Source organism: Rana temporaria, chromosome 2 (assembly GCF_905171775.1).
Source record: "Rana temporaria chromosome 2, aRanTem1.1, whole genome shotgun sequence".
Taxonomy (NCBI): Eukaryota; Metazoa; Chordata; class Amphibia; order Anura; family Ranidae; genus Rana; species Rana temporaria.
In genome coordinates this window covers 392,581,832-392,604,399 of record NC_053490.1, presented here as the reverse complement: position 1 = coordinate 392,604,399, position 22,568 = coordinate 392,581,832, and the positions used below count along the sequence as shown (strand labels likewise).

Here is a 22,568-nt window from a genome sequence, read left to right as displayed (position 1 = left end):
ACATGTTTTCTTCTTGCTTAGGGCCAAGGGTTTTGTATAAAATGTTACAAAAGCTATTAGAGAAGGAAATATCTAAGTGCAGTCATGGGTGCTTCCCCACAAATTCTAGTTTTCTCTGTTGAGCTTCTATGACAGCACCACCTTAACTGTACATTGAGTTAAAGGAAATATTTCAGTGGGTCCCCACGCTATAAATACAAAGACGCTTGTTAGGAGAACAGGGAACCCTGATGTACAGCAAATGATGGCAAACATGCTTTATACCGTGTTTCCCCGAAAATAAGCCCGGGTCTTATATTAAATTTTGGCAGCAAAAGACACAGTAGGGCTTATTTTCAGGGTAGGTCTTACCATATAATGTGATGTCTTCTCTCCCCCTCTCCCTCCCTGCCTGTCGGGAATCCCCAGTGTGAGTCAAGTTAAAATGCTTGTAAAATCATATGATTACATTATATAATGTACAATGTGTGCGTTTCTGCAATATAAAGGTGCCAAATTCCTTCATTATAGCGGCACTCTGTACTTCCGTGACGCCCCGGAGCTCTTTTCCCTACTCCGAGCACTGTAGAGGGGGAGCCGTACCGAAGGTATTTGGCAAAATTATATTACAGAAACACACACATTGTACATTATATACTCCAGAAATAGAGTGGATTATAGGATTTTACAAGCATTTTAAACTAGGGCTTATTTTTGGGTTAGGGCTTATATTGCAGCTCTCCTGGAAAATAATGCTAGGTCTTATTTTCAGAGAAACACAGTAACTAAGGTGAACAACAGTGACTAAATGTGGAAAGTCCAAGTATAAGTATTTTTAGGGGTAGATTTATATCCTGAGATCATTTTATTCCCAATTATGTCCCAAATCATCCCAAAGCTGACGGGGTTAAAAAAACAAGCTTGCCGTAGCAGCCATGAGCTTGCTCCAGCTTTATGCAACAGGCTCAGGCTTTTACGAAAAAGTGGTACAACCACTTTTACAAGACTTGTGGGTGCCAAACAGCCAGGCCGCCCTGCACTGTGGCTCCCTGGCTCTCTCACTTCTCCCAGAACCACAACAGGATGGCGAGCAGGATGAGATCAGAGAACATTTGTTCCCAGATCTCCACTGCTGCAGGTGAACCCAGAAGCACTCAGCTCTGAGCATTTTCGAGTTCAGAGCTATCAAAATCTTGACTGAAAAGCCAGGTACGCTGTACACTCCTGTTCTTGATCTGCCTGAACAGATCAAGGGGAGACATGAAGAATTGAAAAGTTGCTTGATGTCTCAAAGTGTACCGTCACCTGACCAATGCCATCACATTGGCGGCTTATTAGCTACCTTGTGATCACAATAAAAACAAATGTAAAACAAAAAGTTAAAAAATAAACTTTAAAAAAAGTGTTATTGATAATAAAATAATAATAATTATAATATACAGTATCTCACGAAAGTGAGTACATCCCTCACATTTTTGTAATTATTTTATTATATCTTTTCATGTGACAACACTGAAGAAATTACACTTTGCTACAATGTAAAGTAGTACAGCTTGTATAACAGTGTAAATTTGCTGTCCTCTCTAAATAAGTCAACATACAGCCATTAATGTCTAAACCGCTGGCAACAAAAGTGAGTACGCCCCTAAGTAAAAATGGCCAAATTGGGCCCAAAGTGTCAATATTGGGGGGCCACCATTATTTTCCAGCACTGCCTTAACCCTCTTGGGCATGGAGTTCACCAGAGCTTCACAGGTTGCCACTGGAGTCCTCTTCCACTCCTCCATGATAACATCACAGAGCTGGTGGAGGTTAGGAAACTTGCGCTCCTCCACCTCCCATTTGAGGATGTCCCACAAGATGCTCAATAGTGTTTAGGTCTGGAGACATGCTTGGCCAGTCCATCACCTTTACCCTCAGCTTCTTTAGCAAGGCAGTGGTTGCCTTGAAGGTGCGTTTGGGTTCATTATGTTGGAATACTGCCCTACGGCCCAGTCTCTAAAGGAAGGGGGATCATGCTCTGCTTCAGAATGTCACAGTACATGTTGGCATTAATGGTTCCCTCAATGAACTGTAGCTCCCCAGTGCCAGCAGCACTCATGCAGCCCCAGACCATGACACTCCCACCACCATGCTTGACTGTAGGCAAGACATACTTGTCTTTGTACTCCTCACCTGGTTGCCGCCACACACCCTTGACACCATCTGAACCAAATACGTTTATCTTGGTCCCATCAGACTACAGGACATAGTTCCAGTGTTCCATGTCCTTAGTCTGCTTGTCTTCAGCAAACGGTTTGCTGGCTTTCTTGTGCATCATCTTTAGAAGAGACTTCCATCTGGGATGACAGCCATGCAGACCAATTTGATGCAGTGTGCGGTGTATGGTCTGAGCACTGACAGGCTGACCCTAACTTAACTTCTGGATAGGATGCAGAGCATGTGCACTTAACTTCTTTGGTCGACCATGGCAAGGCCTGTTCCGAGTGGAACCTGTCCTGTTAATCCGCTGTATGGTCTTGGCCAATGGGCTGCAGCTCAGTTTTAGGGTCTTGGCAATCTTCTTATAGCCTAGGTCAGTGGTCTCCAAACTGCGGCCCGGGGGCCAGATGCGGCCCTTTGCTTGCTTTTATCTGGCCCTTGGGGCACTATTTCATCCACTGATACCAACAATGGGGCATAGTTTCTCCTACTGACACCATCTATGGGCCTAATGACACCAACAAAGGGGCCCAATGACATCCACGATGGGTCACAATTCTTCCCAATGACACCAACGATGGGACACATTTCCTCATCGTGACACCAAGGATGGGGCACAATTCCTTACAATGACACCAATGATAGGGGACAATTCCTCACAATGACACCAACAATGGGCACAGTTTTTCCTCAATGATACCAACAATGGGACCCAATGACGGGGTACAATTACTCCCACTGAAACAATGGGGCGTTAATTTTTTCCACTGATGTCAGGACCTTTTCGTATCCCACTTACCACTGTCCGGCCCTCGTAAACTCTGAAGCACAGTAAACTGGCCCTTTGCTTACAAAGTTTGGAGACCCCTGGCCTAGACAGTCTATGTAGAGCAACAATTTTTTTTAGATACCAAGAGTTCTTTGCCATGAGGTGCCATGTTGAACTTCCAGTGACCAGTAAGAGAGCAATAACACCAAATTTAACACACCTGCTCCCCATTCACACCCCAGAACTTGTAACACTAAACGAGTCACATGACACCAGGGAGGGAAAATAGCTAATTGGGCCCGAGTTGGACAATTTCACTTAGAGGTGTACTCACTTTTGTCGCCAGCGGTTTAGAACTTAATAGCTGTATGTTGAGTTATTTTGGGAAGACAGCAAACTTACACTGTTGTACAAGCTGTACACTCAATACTTTACATTGTAGCAAAGTGTCATTTGTTCAGTGTCGTCACATGAAAATATAATAAAATATAAAAAAAAAATATTTACAAAAATGTAAGGGGTGTACTGATTTTTGTGAGATATTTAGCACCCCGTCACCCCCACATATACAAATGAAAACCAAGAAGACAACTTTGCCCATAGGACTTTTATGAGTGGTGTCGAGTAGAATGGTACAACAAAATGTATTTAATTTTACAAAACAAATTAAAAATATACAGTGCCTTGAAAAAGGTATTCATACCCCTTGAAATTTTCCACATGTTACAACCAAAAAGGTAAATGTATTTTTATTGGTATTTTATGTGTGATAGACCAACACAAAGTGGGAAATAATTGTAAAGGGGAAGAAAAATGATAAATAGTTTTCATTTTTTTTTACAAATATCTGAAAAGTTTGGATTGCATTTGTATTCAGCCCCCTTTATGCTGATACCACCAACTAAAATGTAGTACAATCAATTGCCTTCAGAAGTCATCTAATTAGTAAATAGAGTCCACCGGTGTGTAATTTAATCTCAGTATAAATACAGCTGTGAAGCCCTCAGAGGTTTTTTAGAGAACCTTAGTGAGCTTGGGATATTTTTTTTTTTTATAACCTAACCCTACTTTAAATTTCCCCACAACTTTATCCCTGTCCTGTCTGGTGTGTTCCTTGGCCTTCATAATGCGGTTTGCATTATGAAGGCCAAGGAACACACCAGACAGGACAGGGATAAAGTTGTGGGGAAATTTAAAGTAGGGTTAGGTTATAAAAAAAAAAAATATTCCAAGCTTTGAACATTACTCAGAGCACTGTTTAATCCAGGGCTCGACAAATCCTGGGCGGCAGGTCGCCATGGCGACTAGGCTTGGAAGGGGGGCAAAAAAACACAAAAAATATTTTTTTTTGGGGAGCTGGCGCCATCTGGTGGTGAGCCGTTGGTATTACAAGTTATTACCACCAGATGTGTAAGCTGGCGCCATCTGGTGGTGGCCGTTGGTATTACAAGTTAAGCATTACAAGTTAAACAGCAATTCTAATGTAATTTTTCACTATTTTCACTGCCATCTTCTTCCCTCTACATAGAACCCCCAAACATTACATATTTCTTTTTATCCTAACACCCTAGAGAATAAAATGGCGATCGTTGCAATACTTTCTGTCATGCCGTATTTGCGCAGCGGTCTTACAAGCGCACTTTTTTGGGAAAAAATTACACTTTTTTTAATTAAAAAATAAGACAACAGTAAAGTGATGCCCATTTTTTTTATTATTATGAAAGATAATGTTACGCCAAGTAAATTCATACCCAACATGTCACGCTTCAAAATGACATCCACTCGTGGAATGCCGACAAACTTTTACCCTTTAAAATCTTTATAGGCGACGTTTAAAAAAATCTACAGGTTGCATGTTTTGAGTTACAGAGGAGGTCTAGGTCTAGAATTATTGCTCTCGCTCTACCAATCGCGGCGATACCTCACATGTGTGTTTTGAACACCGTTTACATATGCGGGCGCTGCTCACGTATGTGTTCGCTTCTGCGCTCAAGCTCGTCGGGACGCGTTTTCTGGCTCCTAACTTTTTTAGCTGGCTCCTAGATTCCAAGCAAATTTGTCAACCCCTGGTTTAATCCATCATCCGAAAATGGAAAAAAAAATAGCACAGCTGCAAATCTACCAAGACATGGCCGTCCACACTCCACCTAAACTGACAGGCACGGCAAGGAGAGTATTAATCAGAGAAGTAGACAAGAGGCCCATTGTCAGGACATTTTTAAGACCAGATTGTATGGACTGCACAGAGAGAATCAAAGACGCATGTAAGTGAATATATAAGCGTTTATTAGGATAGTGATATACAATATACAAACCAACAATGACGATAACACACACAGTGACCCACAAATAATTATGTAAAGAAGAGGGGGAAAACCGTAATCAAGAACAAGAGCAAGGCCAGGGTCATACACAGAGAATCAGCAGATAAACAAGGGCAGTTCCAGAATCACAAACGTAAGGCAGGCCCGGGGTCATACACAGGGAGTCAGCAGATGGGGGAAGGTGCAAAGGGATCAGGCTACAGGGCAAGGATGACAGGGAACAGAGGGACAGGACCAGGATAGGCTCAGGATCAGGATCAGCTAGCAGGTTAGCAAGGACAGGGCGCAAGGAGAGATACCAAGGCAACTAGAGAGTGTGAGTTGCCGGGTATTTATACATATCTCCTGCAATCAGGCTTAGGCGACGCCTGATCACAGGAGATAATGTCGACTCAACACTGCCGGAAAACACCCGCTGGTGGACACCGCTACTACGGCCCGTGCATTCGACAGTGCCACTAGCAGGTGAAATCCTTTATTACAGATCCTGGCTGCAAGAAGACACCCGCTGGTGGTACTGCGATCCACGGAACCAACAGAGCCACCAACGGGTGAACCCTTTCCTGACACCCATGGTAACTATGAAGGAGCTGCAGAGATCCACAGCTCAGTTGGAAGAATCTGTCCACAGAACAACTATTAGTCGTGCACTCCTCAAATTTGGTCTTTATGGAAGAGTGGCAAGAAGAAAGCCATTGTTGAAAGAAAGCCACAAGTCCCGTTTGCGAGAAGCCATGACACAGTAAACATGTGAAAGAAGGTGCTCTGGTCAGAGGAGACCAAAAATTGAACTTTTTGGCCTAAAAGCAATACACAGTTTCACCAATGTACATTCTGGATGCCACCGTAACTAATAAATCCTGGTTCATTTGCAGAAGCTGCAATCTCTACACATTTTGTGGGATAGCGCCCACTTCATCAGGAGACACCTGCAGTTGGTTTATGTGTACATATGGAAGTTAATTAGGTAAATTTCAAGACCACATGGTAAAGGTTATAAGAGATGACATCTAGATCTCAATTCTGCGAAAACCTCCACAGCAAAAGTTCCCCCCGGGAGCTGAGGGTAAAAGGGTGACCAGGATCTAGATGTCATCCCTCTTAACCTTTACCATGTGGTCTTGCTCTTTACCTAATTAAGGTGTCCGTTTATGAAGCAGTGAAATATATTCACTGCTTCTTTCTCGGGCATTCACGGTGAAGATTTTTCTCCTCTGTGTGCCAGTTTATGAAGCGGAGAAGATCACTTCACCCTTGGAGGAGTGAAGTGATCTTCCAACGCTTCAAACACTGGAGAACGGACCAGAAATTCACAGAAATATGGAGATGTCAGTTTATTGAGCAGTGATAAATTATCACCGCTCAGTTCACTGAAAGACACGTGGTTAATGTAATTAAAAAAACGAGTCCCCCTGCATAATATATACATGTATATACACACATACACACACACACACACACACACACACACACACATTATATATATATGTACATGTATACATTATATATATTTATGTATATATATATGTATACACATAAAAATTACAGGGGGACGTGGTTACAGTGTTGGGGGGTCTGAACCAGGGCTGTGGAGTCGAGGAGTCGGGGGAAATTTTGGGTACCTGGAGTCGGAGTCGGCAAACAATGCACCGACTCCGACTCCTACTAAATTTAGATTGGAATAAAAATAAAAAAAACAAGTTTAAATGTCCCAATTCACAAAAAGTTATAATTAATGACTTCTCTACTGTAAGAATAAAGACCAATGCATGCAGTGCCTCACGTAACCGCAAAACGAACACGTTAAGTGACCGTGAAGAAGCATGCTTTTCATGTGCTTCACTATATGGCACGCAACGCACAATTAGGAGCTGCAATACTTATACTTTCCATAGTGTTGTGTTCTGCTTTTACAGGGAACGCATGTTAGAGAACCAGTAAGTGTCCAAATAAAAAAATTCCAACAGGAGTTTTATAAAGCACTAAAAGAAGTTGAAAAGTATGATCGCTCATCAAAACTTACTGTTGAAGAAGACATCCTTGTTTATCCAGGAGATCGTTAGTGATGTGGCCAGAATAGTTACTGCAATGCCACCCACCCAAGTCAGTGTCGAAAGATTATTTTCAGCCCTAAAAATAATAAAGTCTGACTTAAGAGCCTCTATGAAAGAGGATCTGGCAGAGGCAATTCTCTTCCTTAGAACTCTACATTGAATTGATTTGCATTTGCTAAGCCTATAACTACATTTCAAGATTAATATAAACCATTTCTAGGTTTTACAGATTTTGTTTTTGGTTCATTATAGATAAGCTTTGTTTTTGTTCTAAAACAACCAAATAATGTGGTTTGTATTTTTGAACTGGTAAAGATCCTGTTCCTGATGTTTATGCCTGCTGCTACTATCCAGCCACTTGATTGTTTTCATTGTGTTTGTCTTTTGCTTAAACTGTGCAATACAGTAGACTGTTGGCTTTCCAGCCAGTAGTCCTGTGGTAGGTTGCGTTTCTTTCCCTCAAGGAATGTATAAAATACATTCGCATATTAATACAGAGGAGTCGGAGTCGGGGAGTCGAAAGTACATAAAACTGAGGAGGAGGAGTCGGAACATTTATCTACCGACTCCACAGCCCTGGTCTGAACGAGGTAGAAGGAAGTTAAAAATCTTCCTCCTTCCTCCTCAGAACCCCCGGGATTCTCTCTTCACTCCCCGCTTCACCAGCTCTGAGATGGTGAATTGGGGCATGTGAATTCTGACACAGATCACAAGTGAAGCGCTCAGATCACAGCTTCATAAACTGGCCGTTTCTGTGTCAGTCTATGAGACTTCTCTGTGTGTAGAGATAATCTGTGGGAGAACAAGTTCAAACACTTCTCCCCCCGATTATCTCTGTTTCATAAACTGTTTATGGGCTGTGATCACTGGTGATCCCTGGGATCACCGCTCTTCACTGCTTCATAAACGGACACCTTAACTCCATAAGTACACATAAACCAACCGCAGCCTTCTGATGAAGTGGGCTTTGTTCCGCAAAATGCATAGAGATTACAGCTTCTGCAAACGAACCAGGATTTTTTAGCCATGTTGGCATATAGAATGTACATTGGTGAAACTGTGTTTGTACTTCTACATAATCACTGTGAATGTGTATATATTTTTTATGTAAATTGAGATAAATTTAGTATTTTTATACTTTCGTTGTACCATTTGACTTAGCACCACTCATAAAAGTCTCATGGGCAAAATTCTCTTCTTGGATGTTCTTAAATATTGGCGACTGAGTGCTGCTTAAATTGATGAGCTGTAAAGGCCAATGAGTCACCTATTGATAATTTTGGATGCCATAATTTTTTTGCCATTTAGAAAGCAAATTTGATATCCATTTACTCAATACTACTTCACCTTACATTTTGTAAAAAAAAAAAAAATATGGGTATTTAGTTGTTTTTGTGTGAACTAAAATAAAAAGTTAGTGCAAAAAAAAATAAAACACAATATGTTTGAGAAACGAAAAAAAAAAATTGCTCCACAACCCACAGTGGTCTTTCATCACACAGAAAGTTGCTCACATTCTTGCAAGGTTTTTGTCTTTTCTACCACCAGAAACCACACCCTAGTGCACTGACTCAAACATTTGTGACACACTGCAATTGAACATCAAATGTTGGTATCCAGTGTCTGAGAAATAAAATTAAAATGTGTCAAGAAACATACAGTATCCTCTAAGACACTTATGTAAGAAAAGATCAGACGTGTCTCCAAATGATTTCAAACAGCACTGGATTTCAACCAACGTAATACCGGAAAATGTTCACAATAACGTTTTATTGAAAACAACCGCTTCTTATTTCTTACAGTAATCATTTATTTACTTGAATATAAAAGTAGGCGGTATCTGCTTCATAAGAAGCAAGGCATGGAAACTTTGCCATGGTAATAAAAGATGTTATGTTACAAGCTATTCACTGAAAAAGAACCAAAACAAAAATAAAACTTACTGGTCGTTCAGCCATATCCTGTCCATTCTCAATGGCCGCCATCCCAGTTAGGTTAGTTTGATCCTTTAAGAAAGAAAAAAATAATTTATTTTTTTAGTTTTAACAATTTTTTTTGTTATGACAGATTTTTAGTTAGTTTCAGTTTATTTCAAACACAAACAAAAAAACAGAAAAATAAAAATAGTAATCATTCCGTAGTAAAATGAACTATAAAAATAGGATTTTTGTACTCACTGTAAAATCCATTTCTCTGAGTTCATGGACGGACACAGCAGCACTGACCTTAGGGTTATATACCTTTCCTTCTAGGAAAGACTAGGCCGAAAAAAACAGCACTTTAAGTGTTAAAACACTTATCTCAGTACAGCACCTCCCAGGGGGCCTGTCCCTCGGGTACATCCCACTCTCTGGAAGCATCCAGCCTCAGTTAGTAGACAAACAGTACAAACAAAGGAGGGTGGGAGCTGTGTCCGTCCATGAACTCAGAGAAATGGATTTTACGGTGAGTACAAAAATCCTATTTTCTCTTCCGTTCATGGACGGACACAGCAGCATTGACCTTAGGAACTTCCCTAAGCAGTGTAAAAAAAAACACAGCAAACCAAGCTTCACCCCCAAACAAACCAGAGTTCCTCAACGAAGGAACTTCAACCTTAAACTGCCGCCTGTAAAACCTTGCGGCCAAATGAGGCATCCGAAGATGCACTCACATCCACCTTGTAAAATTTTGAGAAGGTGTGGATTGACGACCAGGTCGCCGCCTTACATACCTGTAAAACAGTCCTGGTCGAATGCGCCGTGACCTGAAAGGGAGGCACCCGCCCCTTTAGGGCATAGGCCTGGAGCACGACCTGTCTGATTAAATGGTGGCCGACGAGACCACCAGACCTTTTTTAGGACCAGTCACCGACACGAACAGGAGCCGTAGCAGACAAGTACACCCATAGGGCCCGAACCACGTCCAATGAATGCAAAGTGTCCATCTTCATGTTTTTCTGCTGAGGACATAAGGATGGAAGAAAAATGTTCTCATTAATGTGAAAAGCCGAAACAACCTTTGGAAGGAATAATAGCTGCGGCTGCAGCACCACCTTATCCCTATGGATGACTAAGTAAGGAGCCTTGCAAGACAAGGCCGCCAGTTCAGATACTCGTCTGACCGAAGTAATTGCCACCAGAAAAACCACCTTCTGAGACAGAGTCAACAGGGAGATATTCCGAATGTCCTCAAACAGAGCTTCTTGAAGCGCCGAAAGAACTAAATTCAAGTCCCAAGGAGGCAGTGGAGGACGCACAGGAGGGGCCACATGCCGGACCCCCTGCACAAACGTACGCACCAAGGAGTGCGCCGCCAAGATCTGACTCTTAACCCTACTCAAGGCGAGAGCCTGATCCACTCCACGCTGTAAAAACAGCAGAATCCGGGACATCACGTATGTACGAGGTTGCCACTTCATCTTCTTCACACAGAGATGTAGGCCTTCCACGTACAATAGTAAATCTTTCGTGAGAAGGAACTTCCGTGCTCGTAGCATGATAGAAATCACAGAGCTCGACGGGCCTCGGTCCTTCAATACCTGGCTCTCAACAGCCACGCCGTCAAAGCCAGCGACTGAAAAGCAGGGTGAAAGATAGGACCTTGCGACAGAAGGTCTTCTCTCAGGGGTAGACGCCAGGGAACGTCTGCCACCAGATGCACCAGGTCCGCGTACCAGGGACGGCGCGGCCAATCCGGGGGGGGATCAGGATTGTTGGTATTCCCTCGGCTTCCACTCTGCGCAGCAGGCGAGGAAGAAGCTGAAGGAGGTAGGGCGTATATTAGGCGATAGTGACCGCAAGGCGCCACCAGCCCGTCTGACACGCCCGCCCACGGGTCCCTCGACCTGGTCACGAATTGTGACACCTTTCCGATGGAGACGGGACGCTAAAAGGTCCATATCTGGAGTGCCCCATTTCTGGCACAGACTCTGAAACACCTCTGGGTATAGCGACCATTCTCCTTGGTCTAGCTTTGGCGACTTAGTCGGCTTACCAATTCAGCACCCCCGGAATGTACACCACCGACAGAGCTGGAACGTAGCTTTCGGCCCACCGGAGGATGTGCGCGACTTCTGTCGCTGCAGCCGAGCTTTGTGTGCCCCCTAATGATTGACGTATGCCACTGCCGTGGCCTTGTCAGACTGGATCCTGACCGGTCTGCCCTGCAGACCCAGAGACCACTTGGAGAGACCCGCCTTTTTTGCTCGGAGCTCCAGTACATTGATTGGAAGGCGGGACTCCTCCTGAGTCCATCGCCCCTGTGCTGACTGGACACCCCAGAAACCCCCCCCCCCCCAGCCGGAGAGGCTGGCATCCGTCGTGATCACCATCCAATGACACGGCAGAAAAAACGATCTCCCGGTCCGGAGTACCGGAGATGTCAGCCACCACACTAGGGAGGACTTGGCCAGTCGACTCACCCAAATCTGGTAAACCAGAGACGAAGGAAGTTTGTTCCAACGTGACAGAATCTCTTTCTGTAACACTCAAGTGTGGAAATGGGCATACGGAACTGCCTCGAAAGAGGCCATCAGACCCAGCACTCTCATGCAGAAGCGACGCCCATTTCTGGGTCGCCAACCGCTGCACCGCAAGTCTGCAGTTTTTCCGTTGGGAGAAAAACTCTCACCTCTGAGGAAACCAGGCCAACCCCAGATATTCCAGCCGCTGAGACGGTACCAGTACTGACTTCTGGATAACCAGCCGCCAACCGAATTCTCGGAGGGTCTGACAAGTGTCAGATACGTCCTCATCTAATTCTGAGCTTGAGGAAGCTCTCAGAAGAAGGTCGTCCAGGTATCCCACGATAGCTCTGCCACAGCAGGGCCAGAATCGGGGCGAGCACCTTGGTGAAAACCCGTGGTGCAGAGGCCCAGCTGAATGGGAGGGCCAAAAATTGAAAGAGGACCTCCCTGACCGCAAAGCGCAGAAACCTCTGGTGTTTCGCGCATATTGGGATATGCAGGAACACGTCCTTGAAATCCAAGGATGCTAGGAAATCACCCTGATTGAGCGCTGCTATTACTGAGCGAATCGACTCCATCCTGAATTTTTGCACTTTGACAAAGCAATTGAGGGCCTTGAAGTCCAGGATTGGACGAACCCCTGAGGGGTAAAAACCCCTGAAACTGTGCCGATTCCCTCAACGGAACGATCACTCCCCTGACCAGAAGATCCTGGTCAGCCCGTGTCCGGAGGTTGGAGGAAAAATATCTGTTTGGTGGGCAAGAGAGAAACTCTATCTTGTACCCCAAGGAAACTACTGCGCAAACCCAACGGAAAGAAGAGACCTCCACCGATCTGCGAATTCGGCCCCCCACCCGAGATACGGGCGGGGGCAGACCATGTGCGGAGGCAGGCTTGTCCGCAGGCTTGTTGGGCTTGCGGTACCAGGGGCGCTTTTGCCCTCCAGCGGACGCCGTAGCGCCCTGGAAACGTTTTCCTGCCGCACTGGGCGGGCGAAAAAAACACTTGGGGGTAGTAAAAGAGGGCCCTTGCTTACGGCGAGACTCCTTACCCTTCCCAGATTGCGGGAGCAGAGTGCTCTACTCGCCTGTGGCATCTTTTATGATGTCATCCAGGGACACCCCAAAAAGCATTCACCCTTAAAGGGTAAGACCACCAGGGACTCTTTTGAGGACTGGTCCGCAGACCAACACGCAAGGCGGCGTAGAACCAGGTAGTAGGAAGCGGAGGCCCTGGAGAGCGAGGGAGCGTACCCAGGGCCGACTCACAGACAAATTGTAAACCTTGCACCAACTGGTCGGCCAGGTCAACGCAGGTCTCAGAAGCATTCTGCGCCTCCAGCTCCCGGACCAGGGACTTCGCCCGTTCGTTAAGTGTCTGCGACACCAGAGCCCCGGACAAAACCGGTCTCACCACCGACCCCACCACTGTGAATATGGAGCGGGCCACAGCTCTCCAATCTGCGGGGTCCTTAAAAGCGGGAGCCCCTTCCACAGGTAACGTGGCAGCCTTGTTCCAAAACCAGCTTCACCAGCCTGGACACAGGGGGGTCCACTGATGGAGGAGATACCCTTTTGAGGAGGATTTCCTATAACAGTGGGTATCGGACCGCAAAGTATTTTGGCACTGCAAAAACTTTCTGCGGCCGATCCCATTCCTTGTATAACAGTCCATATATGGAACACAAGGAAAACACTTTTTGCGGGGCGGCTTGCTGAACCCAAAAGGGACTGACATCTCTGATGCCTCTGCCGAATCCTCAAGTGCTTGAGTAACCCACACCGCAGTGATAAGAGCCCCAACAAACCCATAATCATGCGCTGACCCTGAAGCAGAGTCATCCTCACTGTCCGTGTAGGCTTAGGCCTGCAGTATGTGACATAACGGAGCCAGAGCCGGACGCCGCAGCGAGGCCCGATTCCGTGTCAGAGACATCCCAGAAGAAGGCGGACGGGGGGGATGCTTTGTTACCCCCCTTTTTCCCCCACCACTTCAATCCTGACCACAAACGCCTCAGGGACTGCCATCACAGCATCCATGGAGGCCACAGGAACAGGGGCACTAAGGGTTAACTCAGTGAGAGTTACTGTAACTGCCACCCTAGTACTGCCAGGCAGGACCACAGGACACACTCCCGGCCGTGACAGAGAGCAGGGAACCCCCCCCCCCCCCCCCCCGGAGGACTCACCGCCCGACCAGACTGCCGCTGCGGAGAAGCCAAAAACGCTGTCTGTGCTGCGTCATCCCACAGGAAAGTGTGCATAGGCCGTCAGCACCGTTATTCTAGTCAATGGAGGCCAGAGGTGTACCGAGATGGCCGCCGACATACAAAAAAACAGCCTGCGGGCTTCGAGAAAATGGCCGCCGTAATTACAACTGCGCCATAAAACACAGCCGGTCACCGGCAAAATGGCGCCAAAACTGCGTTTTTTTTAAAAACATGCACAGTGAAGCCCCAGTGAAACATGGCAACCTATTAGGCCCACGGGCCCCCCCCCCCCCCCGCACACATGGCAGTACACAAAAGCACTAAAAAACACCAAAATAGCACCCACAGCAGCCGCAGCCCCCAGGTCAGACAGAGCCCCCCACCTCACGGCCGTCACCCAGAAAAGGGGAAGGAGGGAGAGGAAGGGAGAGAGGAAAGCAGGGCGCACCCTCAAATCGACCTCCCCAGGAATGCACCAGCTGAAAACCAGGGGGGGGGAAAAAAAAAAAAAAAACTTACCCGTCCGGCGACCACCGGCTGGAGGCATTCCAGACAGATCCAACGTCCGCTTACGGCATGGCTGTCGGCCCGGCACACTGACGCGGGGCCATAGAGACCGGTGATATGTGTGCCCTGGAACATGTAGTTCACCGGCCACCCCTGGGGCAACGGGGCATGTCGTGGACGGCCTAGCTAAAGACCGGCACACGCTCGATGGCCGAACATGGGGGGACTACAAGGATTAAAATCCAGCCCGTCACCCAGTCGGCAGTTGATAGTAGAATCCAGGATCCAAAAATGCAGGAACAAAAAAACAACAAATGCGAAAAAATGTAATTGCAAAAAAATCTCCAGAGCACATGGGCTCCAGAAAGGCCATGCTCTCCTGACGCTAGGCAGGTTAAAACTGAGGCTGGATGCTTCCAGAGAGTGGGATGTACCCGGGGGACACGCCCCCTGGGAGGTGCTGTACTGAGATAAGTGTTTTAACACTTAAAGTGCTGTTTTTTTCTGCCTAGTCTCTCCTAGAAGGAAAGGTATATAACCCTAAGGTCAATGCTGCTGTGTCCGTCCATGAACGGAAGAGAAAAATTATTTAGTTTACATGTCTGAAAAGGAGTGGGACAAAGTACAAACTTATTTAATCCCAACCCTTCTCTAAATAAAACAGGGTAAATCATGTTAGAGCCGGTTCACACTGGGGCAGCACGACTTGCCGAGCGACTCAGCAAGGCGATCTGCCCACGACTTCAGAGGCAACTTGCAAAATGACTTCTGCATTGAAGTCAATGCAAGTCGCCCTGAAGTCGTCCCAAAGTAGTACAGGAACCTAAGTCAGAGCGACTTGAGTCGCACCTATTAGAACAGTTCCATTGTACAGAATGGAGCGCGACTTGTCAGGCGACTTGTCGCCTGACAAGTCGCGCCTGTGTGAACCCGCTCTTAGAGCGTTGTGTTTTTTTTAACATGTATACAATAACAAAAACTTTGGCAGTTGGTTTCACATGGTTGATGCACAAAAAGGCTTCACAGGATTCTATTAGAGGGGAGTGAACGTTTGGACTACTAGAAAGATATATTTTTTCCTGGTGTGGGGCTTTAACCACTTAAAGACCCCCCCCCCCCCCCCATAGCATGTAAACAAGGCAGATCTCCATTTTGGCGGTGGGGGGGGAGGTTTTGTGTTCCTGCAAAGCACATCGCTTAGTAAAAGCACCCAACACAGTACACAAAAACAATGACCAGGCACACAGTTAACCCATTGATCAGCCTAGATGTTTGTATATTTGGATATAAGGAGACTTGTTATTTTTGGTACACTTATAGTGTATTTATGTTATATTACTATTTTACCGATAATTGCGCTGTACTAAATGTATCCTATAGGAGTCCTAGATGTTTAACCCCTTCCCAGTCAGTGTCATTAGTACAGTGACAGTGCATATTTTGGAGCACTGATCACTGTATTAGTGTCTCTGGTTTCCGCAAAGTGTTAAAAACACCAGTTAGTATCTGATTGTCCACTGCAATATGGCAGTCCTGCTATAAGGCACTAATCGCTGCCATTACTAGTATAAAAAAGAAATAACTAACAATTCTATAAATATATCCCATAGTTTGTAGACACTATAACATTCATGTAAACCAAATCAATATACACTTATTATGATTTTTTCTATCAAAACATGTAGTAGAATACACATTGGCCCAAATTTAAAAAAAAAAAAAAAAACATTTTTTTTGGATGTTTTAAAACAGAAAATAAAAAATATGGCTTTGTTTTTTTCAAAATGATCGGCCTTTTTTTTGTTTATAGTGCAATAAAAAACACAACGCAGTGGTAATCACATACCAAAGAAATCTCTTTGTGGGAAGAAAAAAAAAATTACATACATTTAGGTACAGCGTTGCATGACTGCAAATTGTCAGTTAAAAGTAAAGCCGAATGGCAAAAAATGGCACGGGCCTGAAGGGGGGTCAGAGGTCAAGTGGTTAATCATATTGAATTTGACTCTCTTGCACCACAGCAAATGGCATGATTTGTTTTATTCTAGTTAAGATAGCGATTCAAGGTTGCTGTATAGTAAGGCTCTCCTTACATGTTTTTGTTTGTATTTATTTAAAGACTTTAGTAGTCCAATGCTGGCCATACACTCTACAAAAAATCGTCCGAACAAACTTTTGAAAAACGAACGTGCGATCGTGAGCGAAAACGATAGTGCCATCATGTAATGACCGATAAATCGTTCAGTGGTCATAAATAAAAAAATTGGTTTGTTTATTTTACATATACCTAGTGCAGAAAGTTCGGACGGGAAACACATTAACCTTCCGATTTATCGTTCGTTCGGCAGAAAATTTCCAAACTTGTCCTTCGTTTATCCGGCTCGAAAATATGTCCCAACGATTATCAATTTTGTGCCCATTAAGTGATCGAAAAATGAACGAACTGTCTGAACGATCGATTTTCGCCCGATTTTTCGTATAGTGTATGGCCAGCATTAGATGAAGTTTAACCACTTAAGGCAGGGGTTGACAAATTTGCTTGGAATCTAGGAGCCAGCTAAAAAAGTTAGGAGCCAGAAAACGCGCCCCGTCCCGACGAGCTTGCGCGCAGAAGCGAACACATACTTGAGCAGCGACCGCATATGTAAACGGTGTTCAAACCACACATGTGAGGTATCGCCGCGATTGGTAGAGCGAGAGCAATAATTCTAAATTCTAAATAAATCATAATTATGTCACCTAATTTGTAGGCGCTATAACTTTTGCGCAAACTAGTCACTATATGCTTATTGCGATTTTTTTTTTTACCATAAATATGTAGAAGAATAAGTATCGGCCCAAACTGAGAAAAAAAATAGTTTTTAAAAAAAAAAAAATGGGATATTTATTATAGCAAAAAGTAAAAAATAGTGTTTTTTTTCCAAAATTGACGCTGTTTTTTTATTTATAGCGCAAAAAATAAAAACCGCAGAGGTGATCAAATACCACCAAAAGAAAGCTCTATTTGTGGGGAAAAAAGGACGTCAATTTTGTTTGGGAGCCACGTCGCACTACCGTGCAATTGTCAGTTAAAGCAACGCAGTGCCGGAAGCTGAAATTTTCGCCTGGGCAGGAAGGGGGTATATGTGCCCAGTAAGCAAGTGGTTAAAGAAGGGCACAGACAGCAATAAAAACCTAACAAGGGTTCTAACTAGGGTTGCACCGATACTAGTATCAGTATAGATACCATGCATTTGCACAAATACTTGTACTCGTGCAAATGCTCCGATACTTGACCCGATACCTGCATCCTCAGCATAGCAGGGGGCCGGGCAGCCTCACAGATGATCGGTGTGGGTAGTTACAAGCACCAATCTCTCTGTATACCTTTTAAAGGGGTTGTAAAGGTTTATCTTTTTTAAATAACAAACATGCCATACTTGCCTACACTGTGCAGTTTGTTTTGCACAGAGTGGCCCCGATCCTCGTCTTCTGGGGTCCCTCGGCTCCTCCCCGCAAGAGCCAACCTCGCTCTGGGAAGCGCTCTCCCTGCATCATTGATTTGAATGACAGCAGTGGGAGCCAATGGCTGCGCTGCTATCAATCATCCAATGAAGAGCTGCCTCAAGCTAGGGGAAAGCATCACGCCCACAGAGATTCCAGGCTCAAGTAAGTAAAACGGGGGGCTGGGAGGCAGGAGTTCATAGGATGCATTAAGATGAAAAAAAACACAAAGCTTTACAACCCCTTTAACCACTTCCTTAATGGGCACTTAAACCCCCTTCCTGCCCAGAGGACTTTTTGCAATTCGGCACTGCGTCGCTTTAACTGACAATTGCGCGGTCGTGCGACGTGGCTCCCAAACAAAATTGACGTCCTTTTTTTCCCCACAAATAGAGCTTTCTTTTGGTGGTATTTGATCACCTTAGTTAATTAGGTGCAGAACCCGCAACAGGTTTTGATTTCACTCTGATAGATCTTAAAGCGGAACTCCACCCTAAAGTGGAACTCGCGCTGATCGGAACCCTCCCCCCCTCTGGTGTCACATTTGACACCTTTCAGGGGGGAGGGGGGTGCAGATACCTGTCTAAAGACAGGTATTTGCACCCACTTCCGGCCACAGAGCTTCGGGTTTTCTCCGGGCATGACGTCACCTCCCGTTGTGCTCTGGGAACACTCGGCTCCCAGAGCACAGCGGGAGCCAATCAGCGGCGCAGCGCAACTCGTGCATGCGCCGTAGGGAACCGGGTAGTGAAGCTGGAGCGCTTCACTTCCTGGTTCCCTCACTGAGGATGGCGGGGGGAGCAGCAGAGACACGAGCGATCGCTCGTCCTCTGCTGCGGACGGCGCTGGACTCCAGGACAGGTAAGTGTCCTAATATTAAAAGTCAGCAGCTGCCGTATTTGTAGCTGCTGGCTTTTAATATTTTTTTTTTAAGTGGCACATCCGCTTTAAACAAGTCTATCTGCTCTGTTAATATGGCGCACACCTCTTATGCCCTGTACACACGATCGGTCTATCCGATGAAAACGGTCTGATGGATTTTTCCATCAGTTATCCGATGAAGCTGACTGATGATCAGTCGTGCATACACACCATCAGTTAAAAAAAAACGATCGTGTCAGAACGCGGTGACGTAAAACACAACGACGTGCTGAGAAAAATGAAGTTCAATGCTTCCAAGCATGCGTCGACTTGATTATGAGCATGCGTGGATTTTTAACCGATGGACGTACCCACAGACGATCGTTTTTTTCTATAGGTTTTTTATCCATCAGATAATTTTAAAACAAGTTCCTAATTTTTTAACCGATGGATAAATAACCGATGGGGCCCACACACGATCGGTTTAGTCTGATGAAAACGGTCCATCAGACCGTTTTCAGACAAACCGATCGTGTGTACGCGGCATTACACTAAATTCCTGAGCCATTATAAATTCCCTGGAAAATGTAAGCCTCCCCCTCATTGTTAACCCCCCCCCCCTATCTTTCTTCTGTACCCCACTTATTCTTGTCAAAAAAGTATACAGAAATGCCAAGAACCTAGCAAGAAAACAAATAGACAATATTTACAGGTAACAGGAATTTTCAGGAATATTTTGGATAACAAAGTCTAAACTTGTATTTGGCTATATGAAAACTGAGAGGCAATACCACCATTTTAACTAAAAGTGTGTGAAAACCACTGTACAGTATACAAATATTTCCACAACTATATTCTAAATTGCATCTTTTACATTCTATTCTGAAAGCCATTTAACTCATCAAAACAAATTTCAATTCTAAATATAAGTTTGCAGGTAGAGGGAAAATGCATTAAAAGCGGACTTCCACCCAAAAATAGAACTTCCACTTTAAAATGACGGTGACCACATTTGGCATGTCATTTTTATTTGGGGGGGGTACCCTCTTTTTAGAGGCACTTCCTCCCAGGGCTCAGTTGTGCCTGAAGGAAGTTCACCACTCCCCCTCCCTCAATGCAATCTTCAGGGACGCATCACAGGTCCCAGAAGATTGTCCAGCCAATCACAGTGTGCAGCGCGACTCGTGCATGCGCAGTAAGTGCACGGCTCTGAAGCCACAGCCGGGCACCCACATAAGTGATGTCAGCACCACAGAGAGAAGGGGGAGAGGAGCGGGGCTTCGGTCGCACGCATCACTGAAACGTGGGCAGGTGAGTATCCCATTATTAAAATCATCAGCTTCACTTTTTGTAGCTTCTGACTTTTAAATGGGTGGAACTCCGCTTTAAGTACACAAAACTCCAAGCAACCTTATCAAAAGCATATCTGAAGGGGGGCGTGTCCAAGATGGCGACCGGACTGGACGCTTAGCAGAGGAGCTCCGCTGCCATACCCGCTAAACATCCTGTTTCCCTGCGGATTACCCTGATTTATGTGACCTGGATCGCTAGCTGAGTGCCCCCTGGACTGGTATGCCCTATAAGCGGAAGAAAACCGCTTACCAGAAGCCGTCTCCACCCCGTGTTAATCCCGGCGGCGGGAAGGCCGCACTCCTCGTGGTGTCCAACATGGCGTCGCAGACCGAGGACGCAGACCCGGCGATCCAAGACCAGGATCACTTTGCTGCCCTGATGCAGGCCATCTCGACCTGCCAGTCCACGCTGACCGAAAAAATAGACACCATGCAGCTGGAGATGGGCTTCATCCGGAAAGACATGGACAAGGTCAGGACCCGGCTGACGGAGGCTGAGCGCCGGGTGGGTGATGTCGAGGAAGTGCTGGGAGATCATGCCTCCTCTCTCCGCACCCTTACCACCAAGGTAAGAGCCCTGGAGCATCGTGCGGAAGACGCGGAGAACCGCAATAGGAGAAATAATCTCCGTGTTATCGGCCTCCCCGAGCGAGCGGAAGATCCGGATCCCACTGCCTTTACCGAGCGCCTTCTCCGCCAGCTGCTCCCCCAAGCTGCCTTCTCCCCATACTTCGCCGTGGAACGGGCCCACAGGATGCCGGCGGCTCGCGGCCCCCCCGGAGCCCCCCCGCGTACATTCATCCTTCGTCTCCTGAACTTCAGGGACAGAGACGCGATACTGCGGGAAAGCAGGAAGATCGAGACGCTGCGCTTCGAGGGGACCCGCCTGATGATCTTCCCCGACTTCTCTGTGGAGACGCAGAAGCAGCGAAAATCCTTCGACCATGTGAAGCAAGCCCTACGCCAGCGCGGCTTGAAATATAGTATGCTATTCCCCGCCCGTTTACGGGTCCAAGACGGAGAGACCCATCGCTTCTTCACAGTCCCGGATGAGGCGGCCGCGTGGCTGGAGACTCTCCCGCGCCACTGATCTCATGGGGCCGAAACCATTGTTTTGCTCTACATTGTTCCTATGCCAGCTTAGTCCCCTTACTTGACTATCCCTGTTCCTGCCTTGTGCACACCCAGCACCCTGTATAGATGGACCCCCCCACCCCCCCTCCTTCCCCCCTTTTTTTGTTTCTGGACGGATGGGGCTGTAGCCTCTGTTCCTGTTGTTGGCTGTGGAGGGGGTGCTGCCTGGATGTCCCCCTCGAGGTGGAATGCCCTACATACACTGGGACTGCTGACCGGGACTCACCTGTGAGTATGGGGGTACATGGGGGGGGCAGATGCTTAGGCACCTACTACACCCTGTGCCGGGGATCAGGGATAATTTCCTTTATCCACTTGAGGAACTGACTGTTATGGCATGATTGTACAAGGTACTGAACCGCCAAGCGGCCTGCTGCTATAAGAATGTGCCCCCAGTATCTTCTGGGTGATTAACTTCCCCCGCAGGGAAAACGATAATAATAACTGACTCTCCGATTTTTTATTTTTATATTTTCGTTTTTTTTTTTTTCCACTTGCTTACTGAAGCGGGTGGCAGAAATGCTGGTCCGTTTGGCGAGCATACTCTGCTGGGCCTCCTAGGCGCCCTGTTGGTGCACTGCTTCCCAAAGGCTGATAGTCATGCATTGTTTGGGTTACAAAACGCGCCTAAGTTTTGGGGGTTGCGTGGGGAGGGGGGGAGGGAATTTTATTTTTCATTTTAGTTTTTTTTTCTGTTTTTGGTACAGCTGTGAATTGTTTAATGTTAAGTATGGTCAAATGCACTGCCTTTACATGCTACTGCTGATGGGTGTGGGATGGCCGCTGGGGGGAGGGAATCTGTTCTTTTTGCTGGGCGGGGGTCCAGGTGATGACGGAGCAATGCCTATTTTCCCATGGTTGTCATGGCCCCCTTGAGAGTGTTGTCCTGGAATGTGCGCGGGTTAAATTCTAAATTTAAAAGATCCCTAGTGTTCTCCTTCTTGAAGAGATACCACCCACACATTTGCATACTGCAGGAGACCCACCTCACTGGGTCCAAGGTCCTAGCACTTAAGAAACCCTGGGTGGGATCCTATTTTCACTCTACCCATTCTACCCATTCCCGTGGGGTGAGTGTTTTAATTCATAAGGCGCTCCCGTTTGTTCTTCTGGACCTCCGCCTGGACCCGGATGGGCAATATGTCATTATTCATGCTCTCTGTGATAGACTAGAAATAGTAATTGTTGGTCTGTATCTGCCCCCCACGACGGGTATGACAGCACTCCGTAGGGCACAAGCTGTTGT

General features: G+C 46.0%; 1 protein-coding gene across 1 annotated transcript in view; it reads right to left on the bottom strand.

The window, feature by feature from the left end:
• Nucleotides 1-22,568, bottom strand: part of EYA3 (EYA transcriptional coactivator and phosphatase 3) — a 103,799-nt gene that overhangs the window by 61,638 nt on the left and 19,593 nt on the right. The window contains 1 exon segment of the mRNA XM_040338040.1: nt 9,272-9,334. Within this exon segment, the coding sequence (XP_040193974.1) occupies nt 9,272-9,313 (42 nt within the window). The 5' untranslated portion in view covers nt 9,314-9,334.